General features: G+C 46.0%; 1 protein-coding gene across 2 annotated transcripts in view; it reads right to left on the reverse strand.

Moving 5' to 3' along the window:
• Positions 1–853: 853 nt before the first annotated feature.
• Positions 854–19,649, reverse strand: part of LOC147698325 (protein SGT1 homolog) — a 138,436-nt gene continuing 119,640 nt past the window's right edge. For both annotated transcript variants that reach the window (XM_086934917.1, XM_086934916.1), the window contains 3 exons: positions 18,880–18,967; positions 6,876–7,057; positions 854–1,424 (listed from right to left, as the gene is read on the reverse strand). In XM_086934917.1, the coding sequence (XP_086791043.1) occupies positions 1,320–1,424; positions 6,876–7,057; positions 18,880–18,967 (375 nt within the window). In that variant the 3' untranslated portion in view covers positions 854–1,319. The remainder of the gene's footprint in view (positions 1,425–6,875; positions 7,058–18,879; positions 18,968–19,649) is intronic.

The raw sequence follows: 19,649 nt of genomic DNA on the forward strand, positions 1-19,649 counted from the left end.
TTGATCTGGTGGAATGGTTAAAATTGCCTTTCACTTTCCGCTAGTTATTCCCTCCCTTTTCTTTATGTATTTCCATTACATCCCATCCTTACCTATGCATTTATGTTTAAAAAAATATTTATTGGAAAGTCGACATCTGTCAGCATATATTCAACGGTTTTTTTTTTTTTTTTAAAAACATTCTTTCCAAATCTGACACTGCCATTATGTTTGTTGCAGTCCTGGCCTGAATTATTAAACTTTGCTCTACATTACCAAAAGGGATTGTCGGGTTCAAGTGTTCAGCCAAGCAGCAAGAGTTCTTGTGTAAACTGTGTACAAGGGATTATAGCCCATGGTCGGCTATATATCATCAAATGGTTGCTCAAAAAATATCGAAATGAAAAGGCTCTACGGCTTTCCCGATATTTCACTAATGTTGCTTTATTCTCCTAAATGTTGGTGCAACAGGTTTAAGACTTCAACAGAAAGCAAACACAGATCCTATTTCTACCAAAGGATAAAGAACTCTAAATTATGCTGTTAATACTGTGGACTGCTGTCCCACTGGAGTTGCGTTTGAGGCTATTACCAGGTGTTTGTGAAACCCATAGGACATCTTATAGCTAAAGGGAAGTGCCAAATTAATTTTTTACGAATTTACACTGCCACTTTAGTTATCTGGTGGAAGCAGATGAAGCAAAAGAAAGAGGTACTTTTAAGCACGAGAGAGCACTCTTAGGGGCTTTATTAGTTAGACTAAGAACTACAGTCAACCACCCCCACCCTTGCATGCAAATAAGAGACTAAACGTAGTAATTTACAAATCTAAGCTTATGAAAAATGCGCTATTAATAAATACAACAATAACAGCTTTATATAAAAGGTTTATTTACAAATGTGTTTATAATCAGATAAAAACCAAACAGTTTAAATCTGAACACTGCTGTTTCAATTTCAAGCATCAATGTGACTGGAAGTTTGCCAATTTTAATAAATTACACATTTTTAGAAATACTTGGCGAATAAAGTAATTTCACAATTGAAAAGGCCACTGAATAGTGTATTTATAGTCATCTGTTCTTTCACCACCCCCACGCACAATTGCTCCAAATGTATGGCTAGATCGCATTTACAATGAGTCATGTGAAGTTTTCAATAGAATGGTGGATTTAATTTCACTTTTGGCCATACTTTTAAGAATGTAAATAGCAAATGCGAACATGATAAAGAATCCTCCCACAACCGGTCAGTGCATGAATTTCAGACTCCATTTCCTCCTGTGCCCCCCCCCCCTCCCCCCCCCCCCCCAAAGTGATGAAATGCAGAAAGCAGATCTGTCAATTATATTCTTTCCACTCCATGTCATCAGGGGGATTCACTTCCACCTTTCTTTTTCCAATATCTGACCAATTGGTACTTAAAACAGTTCCGCCAGACTCCATCTGCAAAACAGAAAAATATTCTGTGTGAACCACTAAAAACTGGAGTGTTGGGTGATACTTTCTGGTGATGCAACAATACCAAAATCCTCTTAATAACATGGGCAACAGTTTTACCAATTCCACTAATCACCTTTTTGTTTCAGTGGTGCTTTAAGTGCGAAGTATGCCCAGTAGTGTTTGAAAAGGAACTGGATTTGTATGTGTTCCTTCTAGGGGTGATCTAGGCAGACGTTCGGGCATGACTCTTACTACTGCAGCAGACTTAAGACTAATCTGCATATTGCTTGCCCCTGTCTGGAGCGATTGTAAACAAATGGTATGGAATGCAGTCTAAAGCGAGTGCAGTGGCTGAGACTTTTGTAAGCATTCTAGCCACCACCTCTCGCACAAGTTTACCGAATCTAAAGCTGCTCTCCCCTATTGAGTAGGTGTTTACAACTGCAGCTGCTTATGTGGTAAGTCCTAGCAAAGAGCGAAATCTTCAATCTGTAATATGTAACACACAACAGTGTTCATATCTCCACAAATCAAACATTGATATCAGAAATGTAAGCTGCTTCAATGACTATGGCAAAAGGGATTTTGTTCAGCATTGCCAAGCACAATAGGAATGAACTTATCTAACAGCCACAGAAGGGTTTTGTAGGACTCCCTTGTGTGGTAAATAACATAACGCAGACTGGTTGATGTCCTGTACAAGGTATTAAGATAGGAAAATTGTGATTAGGTTGAACAGGACAACATACTAGGAAACACAAGAGACACTTGGCTGGGACACACAGAAGAAGGACCAGTCAACTGGTTGGTGATGTAGATGTTTAAACAGGTTCACTCTTGCTTGGAAACGAGCACAGGCTGGCCAGAAACAAACCATTAAATCATTAAATAAAAAAAGTCCAAAAGCACAGAATATTTGAAAAGAGCATTTGCATCACTCGTGTACCTCTTGAAGAACAAAAGTGTAACCATAACCACCACTGCACTTTCCTCGGGTACGTGAACTTCTTTGATAACTGAACTGCCTACTGAACTTTCGGGAAGGATTTCCTGAAGTTGTATGGTATCTTACTGCTGCAGAAGGGTGGGAGTGGTTGGCGCTGGAGAGAAGGGGAAAAGTCAGGAAGCTTATTTGCAAACTCTCAGGTGTGTCCTCTTTAGTATTCTAAGCAGAGGAAGGAGTGGCTTCAAGACAATTTTGCTTGGTTGTCTCCGACATTTCTAATCTCACAATACTTTTCGATTTCTGTGCACGTCTGTTTTGGTATACTGTCGTCTGATGGTATGGGGCATTTTTAAATAAAGATTGCCTTCAGAGGAATATTGGCTGCCTAAAGACCCTACATCTCCACTTTCAGACTACGTTTTGATTGCCTGATTCTAGGCAGGTTTGCCTGACCTGACCTAGATTAATTTCGTAAGGCTTGAAGCATAAGGGAAATTGGAGCCTTTTAACTTTGTGCACTTTTCTTCATACCTTTATCGGCTTGGATATGAATCTGCTCTGATAAAAACAGATACTATACTGGTGCTATCTTTTTCAGCAGCATCAAGTTCTTGTCATACTGCCCTGGAAGCAAAGATGTAATATCATAATTCTTCCTTCTTTTTGCTGCCACCATCCCAAACTCCGGTCATGCCACTCAGGCTTATGGGTACATCCTCCAACGACCTCTACCTGTTTTCTTGCTTAGAAACAAACACAGCGAAGAAATATGGACGTTCACCACTAAATACCCTCCCTTCCACAGATGCATAAGGAAAGGCATGCATCATGTTCATTTATGAGATAAAAAGAAACAAACAAGTGTGTATATATATATATATATATATATATATATATATATATAAAATATAATGGCGGTTGCCAGTAGGTAGTTATAGTTAAGACCATGTTTCCATAGGAAAAGCGTCTTTTGACTTGCCTATATCTTTAGTGTCATTTAACCAACCCTCACAAAATTTCCCGAAAAAAGTTTAGCTGTGATTCTTGTTGCGCATGGAAAGGTTTGAGATGATCTGCCAAGCGGGGCTGAGAAAAAAAAAAGGGGGGTGGGGAGTGTGTTTCCCATGTTCATTCCCATACACTGTTTAGACACAACTACAGCCCGAACTGCTGAACGGAATTACATCAAATTTGGATAGCTTTTGATCTACAGATTGTGCTTTTTAGGTCGAGCTGGTGTAAGTAGTGCGAAGCATCTTTTGTTACTCACTTCCTGGGAATGTGAGACAGGGGATGTGCACGCGCAGGAGAATCCCCCATGTGAGCGTGCACGTTCACCCGCACGCCGTGCACATCTCCTGTCCTACATTGCCAGGAAGTGGATAACACACAGACACACAAACGCGCATGCACACACACACATGCATGCACACACACATGCAGGCACACACACACACACGCAGGCACGCACACACGCAGGCACGCACACACGCAGGCACACACGCAGGCACACACACACACACAGGCACACACACACACACAGGCACACACACACACGCAGGCACACACACACACAGGCACACACACACGCGCGCACATACACACACACACCCTACAACTAAGCCCCACCCGCCTCACTCACGGGCTACAGGCTCCGTCACGCGGGGCTTCCCTGCCTTGCATCGGCGGCCTCTGCTGCTCCTACGTGCGGGGTAACGTGCCTACAGCGTTTCACAGCCTCCCTTGGGGCGGGACTTCCGCCTTCTGCCCTTCTCGTCCAGTCACTTTGTGGGCGCGGGCTTCCCGCAGAAGGCGGAAGTCCCGCCCCAGGGGAGGCTGTGAAACGCTGTAGGAGACAGAAAAAACACGTCATTTTCGACTTGTTAACCATCTAAGCTGTCACTTATTTTCTAGTCAGTTTTGCAGATCTGTTATTGCTCGTGTTCCAGGGTCCTTGTACTGTGCTCAACACCGGTCATTATCCCGCGCATACCCTACACCCTCTCCATACCAGTTTCCGTACCAGTCTGATCCACGAGGCTCCCGTCAACTACTGCGGTCAGACGATGCTTCTCTCTCTGTGATGTGTACTTGTGCAGGGAACTTTAAAGCCTGTGAGATCTGGGCGGACAGACGGGAGGAGCCTGGCTCAACAGCAGTACTGAACAAGACCCGCCCCGCCTTTCTCCTCCCTCCCCACTCCCCTTTGGTCCCCTCCCCTCTGCTCCTTACTCTCTGTCACTGTGCTGTCGGACTCTCTCCCTCGCCCCCTCCCACATGCTGGGCCAGCCTCCGCAGGTCTCGGGAGATGCTGGGATGCCGCTCACCACCCTGCTCCCAGGTAGGAGCTTCAGCAGTCGGGCCCAGCAGCCGGTGTCTGCTCTCTGCGTCCTGGGGACGGGGGGTACAGGTGCAGTGTGTGCTTGCCGCCAGGTGACCCCGTCATTTCCTGCCCTCCAGGTAGATCAGAGTGCGCTAGGAGGTTTGTGGGTGCAGGGCAGTGCTGCAGGCTCCCCGTGGGAGGGGGCTGGACTCCAGGTTCCCCGCTGAGCCGCTCGGCGCCTCCTCCCTTCCCACGTCTGAAACTTGGCTGCAGTCAGCCGGGCCGCTCACACGCACTCCTTATTGCTTCAGCACGTGCATCAACTCAGGCGCGTTGCCATTAGGTGAAGAAATGCCATCCCCTCTCCCAATAAATAAACAGCAAGTGACACCAAGTACCAGACTGTCTGCTGTGATTCATGGGGCTGCGGTGTTTCTGTGTGCTGCAGGTCTGCTGTGTTTCTGTGTGCTGCGGGTCAGCTGTGTTCCTGGGTGCTGCGGGTCAGCTGTGTTCCTGGGTGCTGCGGGTCAGCTGTGTTCCTGGGTGCTGCGGGTCAGCTGTGTTCCTGGTTGTTATTTGGTGTAAATCCAGTCAGTAATTTTCTAGATAGTAAAGGAAATCCACATTTGTAGATCTACAATCGCAAAGCCTTTGCGAATAATAATAAGCTTGTGCAGAGATCTGCATAGCTCTGATTAGCTGCTAACACTTCAGCAAGGAATTGTTGGCAGCCCTCTTGGGATTCTGCTTCAGACGAGTCCCACCCAAAAATGTTTTACAAAAAAGAAAAGGGGGCGGGGTAAGAATACCCTGACTCCCCCAAGCCTCTGTCTTGGGGTTCCAGAGGAAGCCCAGTAGAGCAGAAAAAGCATTTTGCTGCGACTGTGCAACAGAAAATGTAAAAAACAATCTCTGGCTTCTGCACTTGCTTTGAAAAGGGCCCCCAGGTAGGACAAGTCCCGGGGACATGCAGCGATTAAATAAAAAATGGAGGGGGTGCATGGGGGCTCCCTCCAAGGACTTAGTTTTCCCTAGGGACGGCCACCTCCCCGGGGATTATGAACATAGCTGGGGAGGCCTTGTGAATCCCCCCGCCCGAGGGACCACCACCTCCCAAGAGCTATCGTAAAAGAATAAAATAGACGAGGACAGCGTGGACAGCCCTGGGGTGGCACCACCTCCACAAGGTCAAATAAAAAGTTAAAGGAGGGTTTCTCAGACACCCTCCCGGGACCACCACCTCCCCAGGACTAAACTGAAAGTAATGGGGGGCCCTCGCAGACCGCCATGTGCCCCGAGCACCACCACCTACATCTACATTTAGCATGGTTCTTGGGCACACTCGCCCGCTCGGGATTGGTCTCTCGGACGGGACGCGGGGATGACTCATCTCGTGGCACACCCCAGGCGAGCTCCATGCACTCGGCGGCCTTCGTTGAGGGCTACCACTGGTGTGCCGCCGCAGATGTGGGCCATTTTGAAATCGGCATCGGCTTGCAGTTAACTTGCTACAGCTGCATGTCATGGGTGAACGATCCCGCCAATGGGATTTCGAACTTTGGCTTTATATATCCGACAACACTCTCCTTCTGCTATTCGTCGGGAGGAAGGAGCTAATGCCAGGAGGTTCCCAGACAGGATAGCACCTTAATTAAGTAAGAGGGTTATGTGGGGGAGAGGGATGGACTCTTGGCCCCCTTTGTTACCAGTACCGGCCACTGGGGGCAGGCTTTTGATTTGCTTGGCCCCCCCTTTTTCTATTTAGAGTGTGACTACAGGGGTTCCTGAGCCCTTCCCCCATGGGCCCAGATGACCCTATAGGGGATAATATTGTGAGCTAGCCTCAAGACAGGATGTATATAGAAATATTATTACCTCATGTGTGCATTGCCAGGCCCAAATCAGACTTGTGGGGATGGCAAAATGAGAAATAACACTTATTATTTAAGCATGCAATTCAGTTTGTGTTCTGTGGTATATAAACTGTTATATTACCTAGGGGCATCACAAAAAGAGGTAAAGAATTCAAAGCTTGGGATATGGAATACACCATAAGGAAAGGAAACCAATATTTCTTAATTTAAATATATGGCGATACTAAAAGATAAAGAATATCATGCATAGAGAAACAAAATATTTTCATTCTCAAGTTATCAAGAGTTTTCAAAAGTGTTAAATGTCTTACAAAAGATTTGTTCATGGCGCGTTTTACTTCATCTGTGCCATCCGAATATATCTGTTGAAAGAGTTGATTTAAAGCAGCGTCTCCTTCCAGTTTTTCACTCTTCTCTTCCTCCTTGATCTCCCCAACCAGCTTATCCCAGTTTTTGGTATAGTGAGACGAAGAAGGGTACTGAAGAGCAGAATCTGTGAGGGAAGCAGTAAAAATAATGATGAAAACAGAGATCCACCTTTAGTTTAATATATTTAGTAACTAAATTGTGGGATACCACTGGTTTATACCGTTGCCCAATTTTTAACCAATGATCCAATTTCTTACTCTGCATCTGCAGTAGCATATTAATCGGCTTCTTTTTTTGCAACATTTATTTATTGAAAATTACAAGGTAGGATGCATGTGTACATACAATAAATGTCAGAAAAAATTGACAGACGAACATTTCGATTTTTCAGCAAACAGCCTCCAGGAAATCTGTCAGATTAGTCAGAAGGAGATTAAGGAATCAACTGACACACACATGTCGATGGGGGAGCGGCGGAGGGACGGGATAGGAGGTGGTGGGAGGGAAGGGAGAAGAGGTGATGGGAGGGAAGGGAGAAGAGGTGGTGGGAGGGAAGGGAGAAGAGGTGGGGGAGGAAAGGGAGAAGAGGTGGGGGAGGAAAGGGAGAAGAGGTGGGGGAGGAAAGGGAGAAGAGGGGTGGCAAGGGAAAGGAGAAGATGGATGGGGAAGGGAGACGAGGGATGGGGGAAGGGAGACGAGGGATGGGGGAAGGGAGACGAGGGATGGGGGAAGGGAGACGAGGGATGGGGAAGGGAGAAGAGGGATGGGGGAAGGGAGAAGAGGGATGGGGGAAGGGAGACGAGGGATGGGGAAGGGAGACGAGGGGTGGGGAAGGGAGACGAGGGGTGGGGGAGAGAGAAGAGATGGGGAGGAGAGGAAGTGGGGAAGGGAGAGGAAGTGGGGAAGGGAGAGGAAGTGGGGAAGGAAAGGGAGAGGAAGTGGGGGAGGAAACGGAGACAACGTGGGGGAAGAAAGGGAGAAGAAGTGGGGGAAGAAAGGGAGAGGACGTGGGGGAAGAAAGGGAGAGGAAGTGGAGGAAGAGAGGAAGTGGGGAAAGAAAGGAAGAAGAGGGGAGGAAACGGAGAAGAAGGGGGGGAGGCAGAGAGGGACAGGAGGAGATGAGGGATGGGGGAAGGGAGACGAGGGATGGGGGAAGGGAGACGAGGGATGGGGGAAGGGAGACGAGGGATGGGGAAGGGAGACGAGGGATGGGGAAGGGAGACGAGGGGTGGGGAGGAGAGGAAGTGGGGAAGGGAGAGGAAGTGGGGAAGGGAGAGGAAGTGGGGAAGGGAGAGGAAGTGGGGAAGTAAAGGGAGAGGAAGTGGGGGAGGAAACGGAGACAACGTGGGGGAAGAAAGGGAGAAGAAGTGGGGGAAGAAAGGGAGAGGACGTGGGGGAAGAAAGGGAGAGGAAGTGGAGGAAGAGAGGAAGTGGGGAAAGAAAGGAAGAAGAGGGGAGGAAACGGAGAAGAAGGGGGGGAGGCAGAGAGGCACAGGAGGATAATGAAAAGTCAACATTCCTAAAGTAAAAAATGTGTGCCAAAACAGAACAGTCTGCAGTGGAACTCAACTAGATCATAAGTGTCCTTTACTTAACCAGGAGGCATGCAACACAATAAAACAATAGCATATTCACAGCCACCTCGTCTTCATTCCCCCTTCCCCGAAGTACCACGCAAACAGTGTATGAGTATGACAAAATAAACAAGGGTCAGTGGTGCGGAAACAAAATCCCATTAGCCAGTACGTATCTTTTATATATGAGGGAGGGTGACAAAAGAAGTGGGGGTGTAGGGGAGACTAAGGTCAGAGTGTAGCGTAAAGTTAAGACATTGATTTGGGGAATTTGACCCTCCGGCACAATATAGCAAAGTGCAGTCACTCCTCAGCTTTGGGTAGCGAATAGTATCCAGCAGGACATCATTAGAACAGTTCCCACAGGTGCCATGAGATTAAGTAGGCTATGTCAATCTAATATAGAGTGACCTGGTACCCAAAGAGAGTGTTTTGATGTAAGCTAGATTTAAGAGGCACTCCCCTGTAGAAAAAGGAAAGCACCCCTCGACAGTTTTTAGATCAAGCTTATTGTTAGGTTTATAGGTTGTCCTTAAGTGATGGGTTACTCTGAAATTTAGTTAAGCACTCATTGCACCGGAGACTAGTGGCCTGGCACCACTGATGAGGAATGCATATTTTGGCCACCACTAGTGAGGTTGCCAACCATTGAGTGTGGGTATTCAAATCTGGTATACCCGACATGCTGTGAAGGATCGCCAAAGGAGGGGAACATCAAGTGGGAGTCTTAACGTTGAAGGCGCATCCACAACATTATCCAGTAGTGTTGCAATGCCATGCAAGACCAGAGAATATGATACAAGTTGCAGTTATCCTCATTGCATTGCCAACAGCGATACTGAGGCAATAGCTTTTCTCAATTGTATCCAGTACCAATTGATTGGGATCTATCTTGAAATATGAAAATTCAACGTGGATTACGTGACCAGCTTTCACATGGTGAAATAGTAACTCTACCCAGACTTCGAGAGAGTAGTCTTTGCCTCGAAGTGTTTGCCACCCCTGCCTAGTCACACTAAGGGTGGAACCTGACTGCATGATTTTAATAAGGACCCCATATAGGCCAGAGGATGTTCCCCTAAATGGACAGCAAATCCTTAGTTATTGAAGAATGGGGAGGTGTCCGATTTTCCACTGGTAAGGGAACAAATTCAGATCTTAAGGCCTGGAATGAATCAAGGAGTCTGCCACTAAGCGGTTGATCTAAGTTTCTCTCTCCACATTGCCCAGTAGAACGGTTTATCAGCTATTCGCTGAGGCATGGTGTCCAATAGGGGGGCATGCTTTGAAGAAGTGTCCTCCCACGAGTGGGGGACGACATTGAGGCACCTCGCAGAACACAAATAGGAGGACAGTTGCGACAAATGGAAATCCAGAACTAATGTCCATTGTGTGAGGTGTAGGCCCTATGCCATAGTGCCCGCCCAGAGCCTGCATGCTCTCAGGCTTGGTGTGCTAGTGCTCTATATATAGGATATAATATCTGCCTCAATTCCTCCGAGAAGTAGATGAGGGACCCGCAGAGATATATCAAGGACTTAATTATACCTGGGGGTGACAGTCATTTAGACCTTCGAACCCTCCTACATAATGATAGGTTTAGGACTGCCCACTTTAAAAAACCTTGATGAGAACAAGCTTTTAAAAAGAGAAGGTTGTCCTCGATCATACACGGGAGAAATCTAATAATACGGATGCCCAAGTATCAGAGGCCTTCACACATCCATTTAATTTGACAGCCCAGTAAATAGCACTAGTGGTGTCTCTGGACATGGGGAGTGCTTAAGATTTGGTACAGCTGATCTTATAGCCGGAGCAGTGGAAGAAGTTGTCAATGATGGACACGACAGCAGCAATGGAGATCTCTAGGTGGTGCAAGATGTAATCCGTTTATAGTAATGCCTTCAATTCACCTATGCCAGCCGGTATGCCCTTGACTGCCCGCAAGAGGCTGATTTCAGTAGACAATGACTCAAGGGCAAGCACAAAAGGGATAGGGGCATCCGTGTCGGGGCGATAATACAGAGGTGAACGGGGGTCAAACATGCCTTGTGTGTCAATATCATTGGGTAGCAGCAACCATAAGCAAAGTGGGGGCATGAAATGTCAACTTCACCCCTGGCGTGGGCAAAGATGGCATACCCTAAGGTCATCTCAAGGAATAGTACCAGTGAAGGAAGGAGGTGGAAGTTCCATCACCCAAGTAGCCCAAACATAGCAGTTTAGTAAGGTTATGGTTAAAACCAACATCATGGCCTCCAGGGTCCAACAGAGAGAGCCAAGGATGAGTGACAGCAAAATAAGGAAACTAGATCGACATATGACAACACATATATTCAATGCTGTCTTATCTATTTATATCCTCCTTCACTCAGTCTCTCACTCTTCATCGTTTTAAGGAGCAATCTTGATTTATCACTGTCCTTATAAAGGGCCTCCAACACTTGATGGAGACCGGCCCAGTATAACACTGGTACTACGGCGGATGTCCGGGCAGGTTCTAATGAGCAGGAGTGTCAGCAGGAGGGACGAGCGCATCGTGCAAGGCTGCAGTGTCCATACTGGAATTGTCTAGCATGTCTAGAAAGAATTCCAGGTCTCCAGGGTAGAAGAAAAACTCTTTGGTTTTCCCTTCTAGGGTCATGAACATTTGTGTTGGGTCCAGAAGACTGCATTTAATCTCCCACCCTCTCAACCTGTTCTGGAGCGTGAGGAACTTTTACTGGTGCGGTCGAGTAGTGAGCTAAGAAAGCGAGACTTTGGCTCTCAAAAAATAGAGGCTCCTTGGATAGCTTTGCTGCCTGAAATTAAACCTGGTATGCAGGTGTTGTAGGGAGCACACTATGACTGGGCAAGAAGAATGTAGCAGAGTAGCAAAGCGAGTCTGGATACGACGGGCCCTCTGGAATCCAACACTTCTTTGAAATATATACTAAGGAGCTTAGGGAGCATATCACGTAGGAAGTACAGCATATCTCCTTTCTCCCAGTCTTCGGGGAAGCTCTAAATGTGGAAATTAGCACATTGTGCTGTCCTCGAGATCATTGACCTTGTGTCACAGGTAACCCATGTCCCGATTCCAACCAGGCAGGGTCTTGTAGTGTCTGTAAAGTAGACACCTCCTGCTGCACTGATTTCACTTCTGCAGTGAGATCAGCCATCTTGGAGTCAATGGCTGACTGAGTTGTGCCAATAGCCGACATCTCCTTCAGGGATGCCTCATGGTGGGTTCTGGCAGTTTTAAGGGTCTGACTTCTGAGATGGTCTGGAGAGCCCAACGGGCTCTTCGAACAATAGTTGGCAGACCACCGATTTGTGTGACATCTTGTGAATAAGGAAGGGCGTATACAGCCCCCATGAGTCATCCTTAGGGCACCCTGCCTGGTCTCAAGACAGACGTGTATCGTTGCACCTGTGTAGTGCTGATGAGGTCACACACCCAGGTGCTCAGTCTAGGCACATGGTTGCGAAACAATATAGTTCACTGTACAGCTGCAAGGCACATATAGGCAGAAAAAGGGCATTATCATAGCCTGGCTCTGGTCAATGAGGCCCCAGGAACTGGTCAGTGAGTTGGTTCAGGTGTGGTTCAAGTATCGCCCCGTACCCTCCATTAGTGTTCAATAGCATGCACAGGTAGGTGCCAAGTTCATCCGTGCAGCATCAGGGCAGTATACAGTCTCACAATGCAGGGTTAGTAAAGTCCTTCTACTACGCTCAGGCCTACGTCAAGAAAGTGGATCTAGTAGCGCCCACAGGAGTCAAGACAGCATCACCACACCTACGGAAAAGGCACGCGCTACTCCCAACAGTAAGTCAGAAGAGGGGACGCTGAACTGCGTCAAGCGGAGAGGATCTACAAATAAGCTTTAACCGTGCCCATGGCTAGACGTTGCTTAGCCACAGATGGGACAAAAAGACAGGTTAGGCAGCAATGGATTGACCCAAAGGTCTTCACACCAGTCCAAAAACGATGTCTAATGCTCAGAGTTAAACATACTTTGTGGATTGGGCGCGCCCCAACATGATAACCTCTATGAGCAAGTCTAAGTCACTCAACTGGTTCTACTCCATTTATACACATGAAATGTAGGTAGGTTCTGGGAATTTAGATGAAGAACCATGCCCTGTTACTGGGATAGTAAATCCTCCTGCAGAGTTAGACTGTATGAGGAGCAAATGCTCAGGCTCAGCAGCACACCACTCTCCAAGCTCAGTCTGGAGCTATCAGGATGGTCTGAGCTCGGTCTATCCTGACCGTCTTGAGAACATGGGGAAGGAAAGGTGAATGGTCCCACAGAAGGTGGAATACATCTCTCACTGAGCCTTGAAGTGAAAACTCAAGTGTACAAGGATCAATAGTAAGCATTCCAAATAACACCTTCAACTACCTTCGGGTGCAGATGCCAGTCTTGGTTAGCTAGATTGCCCCTGCCCTGGCATAGAATGGTGGTTGACAGTCAGCGAGGCCTGCTGAAAATTCAGCATGTGAGTCAGAATCAGCACTTCCTGGCAGAGTAACGCTGATCCCATACGGTCATGCTTATTGCTGCACACATGGCGGTCATACTGTCAACCAGAAATTGCCTTCATGGAAGGCAGAAAAGCCTTGAAAGCTAACCGGATGGCACTCAGCTACAGAATGTGGAAGTGAGGCTTCTCTTACACTAGAGGTCTCTTACCTTATCTTCACCTCATCCAGGTAGCCTCCTCAGCCCAGAACCAATGCATACACAACCACCATCAGCTCTGTGTGGGGAAAGGAGAACGGCCTGCGCACACCACAGGTTTTCCTTCTTCATGCAACTTCATCAGATAAGCAAATGGTGTCCATGATGCACCCACAGTACTAAACCTGCATGTGCCAATGGGCATGAGGCATCAGTAGGAAACATGAGGCTAAGACCAAGAGGTCTATGTAGCATCCAGATCATAACCCAGACTTGACAACAAAATGTCAGGATCATATCCTGGATGTCCAGGACACACTGCCGGGGCGGAAAGGCTTTGAATGCGCCTATGTCCATAAATACCCATATAAAAGTAATCCTCAGCACCAGCCTGGTGGTGGGATTTTGACTTGTTAATGGAGAACATCAGGACGCAAGAAGGTTGTTCGCAGGTGATCTGTGAATGAATGTGAAAAGACTGTCTTCGACAGACAGTTGTCAAGGTACAGGAAGGCGTGTACTTCTGACATACGACCACCGCAATCGCCTTTCAGAATAACCAGGGGGCTGAGATGATCCCAAATGTGAGATTAGAAAACTGAAAATGTTTTTTCTCCACAATTAACTGCAGGAAACTCCTGTAGGAACTGCAGGACTGGTTGCATTAAAGTATGGGCCATGCCAGTCCTAGGACATGATCCAGCCTCCCGTATCCAGAGCAGATAGAGCCTGGATCAATGTTAACATTTAAAATTTTTCATTCAGAAGGAAACCGTTCAAGAATCAAAGGTTTAAAATCAGACTGAGGCAGTCGCCCTTTTTTGGCACCAGGAAGTAGTGGGAGTATCACCCATTGACTCTCTCTCCTCCTCAGGCACCTTTTCTATTTCTCCTATGGCCAGTAATTATTGAACCGCTGTGGCAATGATGGAGGCCTATTCTGCTGTAGTCTAAACAAGAGGAGCTGGGGAGGGGGGACTGACAAAATAAGAAGTGCGTAAGCTTGACCAACAAGCTGCAGAACCCCTATGGGCCATGGTAACTGTGCCTCAGATAGGCAGGTAAAACATATTCAGACCAACATCTCCCCACCGGCCCTACATGACGTAATAACAAGCTACCATCAGAGTGGTTTGGTGGTAGAAGTGAAAAATGAAAATAAAGACTGCCACGCTGCTTTTGGCCCAGTCACCTTATGCCACCACGTGCCAAGGTGCCCCAAAGGGCTGAGCAAGCTCCTGGACAGAATTGGTACTGGAACTAGCAGTTCGAATCTAGCAAGCCCAAGTAGTGAGCCATAGCACTGCTCCAGAGCTGAATCTGCCTTGTCGCTACTAAACAATCTGGAACCATCAAAAGGCATGTCCATGAAGGATGCCTGCACAGCCTTGGAGAAACTGTTAGTGTGCATCCAGGCATGCCAACAAATGACCACACTAGTGCCCACAGTGCAGCCTACGCAGTAAATGGAGAACAGAAAAGTCTGCAAGATGTACTTGCTGCACCCAGTAAGCATGTTCCAAAACTTCTTGGTGAGGGCGCACAAGATCTTGCATGTCATGTATCAGAGGGCATACGTTTATCTGCCTAGTAGACAGAGCACATTCATGGAACATTAGACTAAGCTTGCGGCACTCTTGCCAAGTGTCAATGCGCTTAAAACCTTTATCTGGCAGAGCAATAGGAAGGCCTTTGGGTTTACACTGCTGACTAAAGCCTGCATACCAAGACTTTCCAGTGAAAAATGTGGAGTCAAAGAGGCTGGGTCACATACTGTGGCTCTACATACCCATTGCTTATGTAGGTCTGAGGCATCTTGAAGTGGGGTCTCTTTGTGATAGCACCGAGCAGCCATGTCATCTGTCAGAGCTTCACTGAAAGTAAGTAAAGGCTCCAGATAAGAATGTCAACAATGCAAAATCTCAGTATAGTAGCCAGGGTATCAATAACAGGCAATTTAAGGTCTACAACCTCTGCTGCCCTGCTTACAACCAAACAAAGTAAGTACTTTGTTCGGCTGGTAGCCCCCTTGGGGAAATTCAACTCAGTTTCAAGCGAGATGGGATGACCACTTGCAACCTTGTAGTCTTGATAAAATCTAACATCTCCATGGTGCTCTGCAAGTTGTCAACCCCTTCCTCATCCACATACGTTTTTGAATCTCCTGTACTTATGAGTGAGTTGAATAAGGCCTCTAGGCGCTGAAGACATTGGCATTGAGGCAAAGACACTGCAGGGCGATACTCTAGTATTACTTGCTGAGTCTTGGTAATTCCCTATTAAGACATTGGTCTGGATCTAGCAAAACTCAGCTCTTGATCTCACTGGTGTTACATCTGGAACTGGAGTCTCTGAAGCCAGGGATGGCATCACAAGGAATAGACAGAAGCTGAGTGAGTCAGTCGCATCTGGGAAGTGCCCGCCAGTGGGTTATCAAAGGGGGGCAACGGTACACCTGTGGGGAAAAAAGGTACTACAGGGGGACACGGAATCAGTTTTGTAGCATTGTCTCCTTGAAGGGATTTACTTGCTGCAGTCACAGATTGCCCAGGAAACAGGGTCAGACTCGGGCTATCGGCTTGGATATCAGTCCTTAAGTATCAACTGCACAACCCCTCCCTTGAGTGGGAAAGACGGGAGATGCATCACGTCTGGACTTCTTGTATTTACATCAGGAATTGTCCATAAACTTTGCATTAGACTTACCGAGGGTAGATCCTGGATTTGGATATAGAATGGGAATTGAAGCACTACCAGCACCGTTTCTTATGCTCGGCTACATGAAGCATTGCCTCCCAATCTCTGATGGCCTTCAGATGTATCAGGGGGAATTCGACGAATCATGCTTGGATTCAAGACAAAAGACAGATTTCATGTGGGTCTGTGACAGACATCTGCTTCCTGCATGTTTGGCGCAGCTTGAAGCCAGTGGTTTTTGGAAAAGACATCCCTAGCACACTGATGTTTGAGAAAACAAAGTTTTGAGGTCAGTAAAGCAACAACAAACTTTGGGAGCTGATCTCTGAATCTGCTCTGAAGTTAGAAAAAAACTGATATCAGCGTGCAGGGATGGGGCCTATATCCAGCTCTGCGCTGTCTTTCCCAGAAGTGAGATAAAGTCACCAGTCTGATGGTGCCACCAATCTGCATGTGGGAGCAACTGCTGGAAAAGCTTGTAGATCCAATGTGGCAGCTGGGAGAATTTAAAAAGAGCGGAATCTGCTGTGTGAAATATCCATCAGAAGCTTCCTTACCACTGATATCTCCGGTCTGCCAGTTTTGGCCAATTAACTAGCACTCTATCAATTGTCAGTTTTTGTTATTTCAGAAGGATAAGTACAGAGCGTTGGAAACATGACCCTTTAGATTCTGGTCTACTCAGTGATAAAACTTGTACTGTTAAAGATAGAATAAAAAGAGTACTTTTGTTAATACACTTTTGTTAGATCGTACAGTGAAATGTGGATGTAGAACTTGGTCTCTTCTCTTTAAGGTAGTGCAAGGGGGGCCTTTCCAATGAAAGCAGGTCATACTGGATAGCTTAAACGGGTATTACATTGTGTTTGCCGTTGGTTTAGACATGGCGATCCTTGGATTTTTATTACAACAGAGAAATCTCAAAAAACATTAATGAAAGGAGTAGAACACTTAGTGCGGCATCTTTATTAGAGCTTCATGCTGAAAGAGTACTATTATTTTGAAAACTAGCCTAATTCGAACTAATTCTACCTGCTTAGCCGAGCCAGTAAGATACCTGATTGAGTCTGCAGGAAGCCGATTCAACCCCCCATCCTTGCAAAGCCAGTAAACTGGCTAACAGTTAACACTTGGCATTTCCCTTTGAAAATGGCATGAAAAAGTGCAGAGAAACTGCAGCGTGGCATTGCCAATAAAGCATAACAGGCAATACAAAGGACAATGGGGATAGAAAATACCATACACGTTATTGGGTTAGCTTATGTGTTAGTGTTTTACGTTTGTTGACAAAGCTCTTGCAAATTCATGGGCACTGCAACCAATTTTAATGTCACTGCAAGCTGACCACTGTTCTAGCCACCATTGCGGCTCTAGGACTTTCCCTTGCAGCACAAGAGTTTTGTGCTGATCCTATATTTACGATCTTTTCAATTTCAGCAGGTCAGCTTCTTTTGCTCCTAGTAAAAAGTTTAAAAGTTGTTTTAAAAATAGATGTGAAATCAGTACAACACGAAATTAAAAGTCAACTAACTGAAAACTGAAAAGCAAGGGTTTATAGCTTAAAACAGGTGAGGACAGTAATAAATAGTTAGTGTTGAGAATATCCTTAATTCTCAGCTAAAACGTATGTGTCGTGTAATGCAATATGGTAAATTTACATGGAGAGCAAAAGGACCGCCACATACTCTTGAGAGAGGGTTTCAGTGTCTCCCAAGACTATTCCAAACAAAAGAAAAAAGCTGCGGAAGCCATTTTAAGATGTACTAAATTGACATTCTCTGGCCATCGGACAGCCAAGTCTTTCCTTGTTAGTATCTGGGATTATCTATGTATCACCAAGTTTTCCATTGGAGGTCTTGTGAATTCCCACTTGACATGTCATGGCCCTGTTGCTCCAGGCTGGCACAGGACTATAATCGACACAGAACTTTTAGCCTAGCAGAAAATCAACTTCAGAGGACCCAAAAAGAATTTGTGCTTAGGATATCTGTGCAACTAGGTTTCAATGAAGTGGCCACACCACCCCAACCCATTACCCTCTTCCGTGGATTTGTAGAGGACTGGTGAAAAAAAATTCTATCTGCAGAGCGGGTTTGAGGGATTCAGGGTACAGTATGATAAAGTATGGAGAAAAAAAATAGACCAACAGGCGTATTAAAGCAGGATCAATCTAGGGTTGGGGGATATCCATCAAAATACCTAAGTTTGTGTGACACACCTCAACGTTTGTCACTAATATACAGTCAACGTTCAACCACCTTACACTCTTCGCCAAAGACCCAGAGAATGCTTTGTCTTGGCGTTTTGTGCCAACTCACTTCCTATCTCTGCATCCGACCAAGTGCCGGTGGACCTAGTGGCGGATGATGGGCAGAGTGGAGGGGGGGAATGGGGGGGGGGGGGGGGGAGGGGTTGAGGGCGCATGGAGGGCAAAAACCTCTGAGGTACTCCAAAGGAGACTGTAAAAATCAGACTTTAAGATAGGCCACACTGGGAAAACAAATGTGAATTATTGCGTTAAGAAGAGTCAGACACTTTACGACTGTTTCGCCCAAAAACGCACTGAGATACTGTTTAGCATAATTTATGCATCTGAGATTTACCAAGACCAAAACAAATGTTCTATTATTATCATATATTCAACGGGCATGATGTAGGATTTGAGCTATAACTGAACCCTGCCTTCAACAAGTTCCAGATTTTAAAAGCTCCAGCTACTGTAACACTCTTTTCCTGGCTTCTCCCATCGTGACCTTTTGCTTCCACTTTGCTTTATTTTGTATGCTTCATTTTATCCCATTATGTTGCGTATTCCCGTCTTTATTTGCAATGGATTATCATTTACGGAATGACCGTAGGGCAAATGTATTCTGCTTCTAGACAGCTTTGAGGCTGTATACTAGGGTTTCCATATAAATAGCTATAAGAGAAAACACCTAGACAACAACCACGACTGTACTGGTACACTGCGTTTCAAAACAATAAAAACGTTTCTTTTAACGCACCCGGAGTAATATGTTTCAAAGTAGTCTCTCCCTGGCCCTCAAGCTTCTCCCACCTCAAGGCTTCAGTCTTCTTCATCTTTATTTCAATCTGTGGGGGGAAAAGGCGAATATAAAAACAGACTCAAAGTGATAATACAGGGTCTGCTGTAGTATACAGAAAAACAATTTCAAGAATTAGTTTGACAACTAGCTTCCAAAAAACACGCAGTTCCGATTTTCAATGCTCACCAATGCTTAGGATTCTTGCAGGGTACTGTGAAAAAATCAGCACAGAAAAGGGAGTTGTGCAAGCTACATTAAACAGAGGAAAATGGTGCAAGTTGGCAGGGGTAAAGTTGTAAACCACAGTCAAATGCAGGCAGAAAACGGGTAAACAGGATGGGAATGTCCTTTTTATGAGCCATTCAATTTTAAGTTTTTATAACTGGGCAGATATTCTTTGCACCAGTATATCGAAATGTGACCAAATATACAATGGATCCGGTTATGTGCAACTTCTACTGCTCGATTGTAAACAAAGGGGTCTAGGAAAAATACTGGCACCCACTGTTATGGATGTGGCTGTGGTTAGTGAATAGAAGATATACTACTGAGAAGTTAGTGGTATAAGCAGTAATCCGTTTTACTCACAGTCTATTCACTCCACTTACTACCTTCACTATTTTGTTGATGACAAGGCAGAGAAGTTCACAGCATTCAAACAATAACCAACTAAGCGAACTTACACCAAACAAGTATTAGCAATGACAGTCGCTTTGTCTCTTGCATTG

The sequence above is a fragment of the Lissotriton vulgaris genome, chromosome 8, assembly GCF_964263255.1.
Source record: "Lissotriton vulgaris chromosome 8, aLisVul1.2, whole genome shotgun sequence".
Classification (NCBI taxonomy): domain Eukaryota; kingdom Metazoa; phylum Chordata; class Amphibia; order Caudata; family Salamandridae; genus Lissotriton; species Lissotriton vulgaris.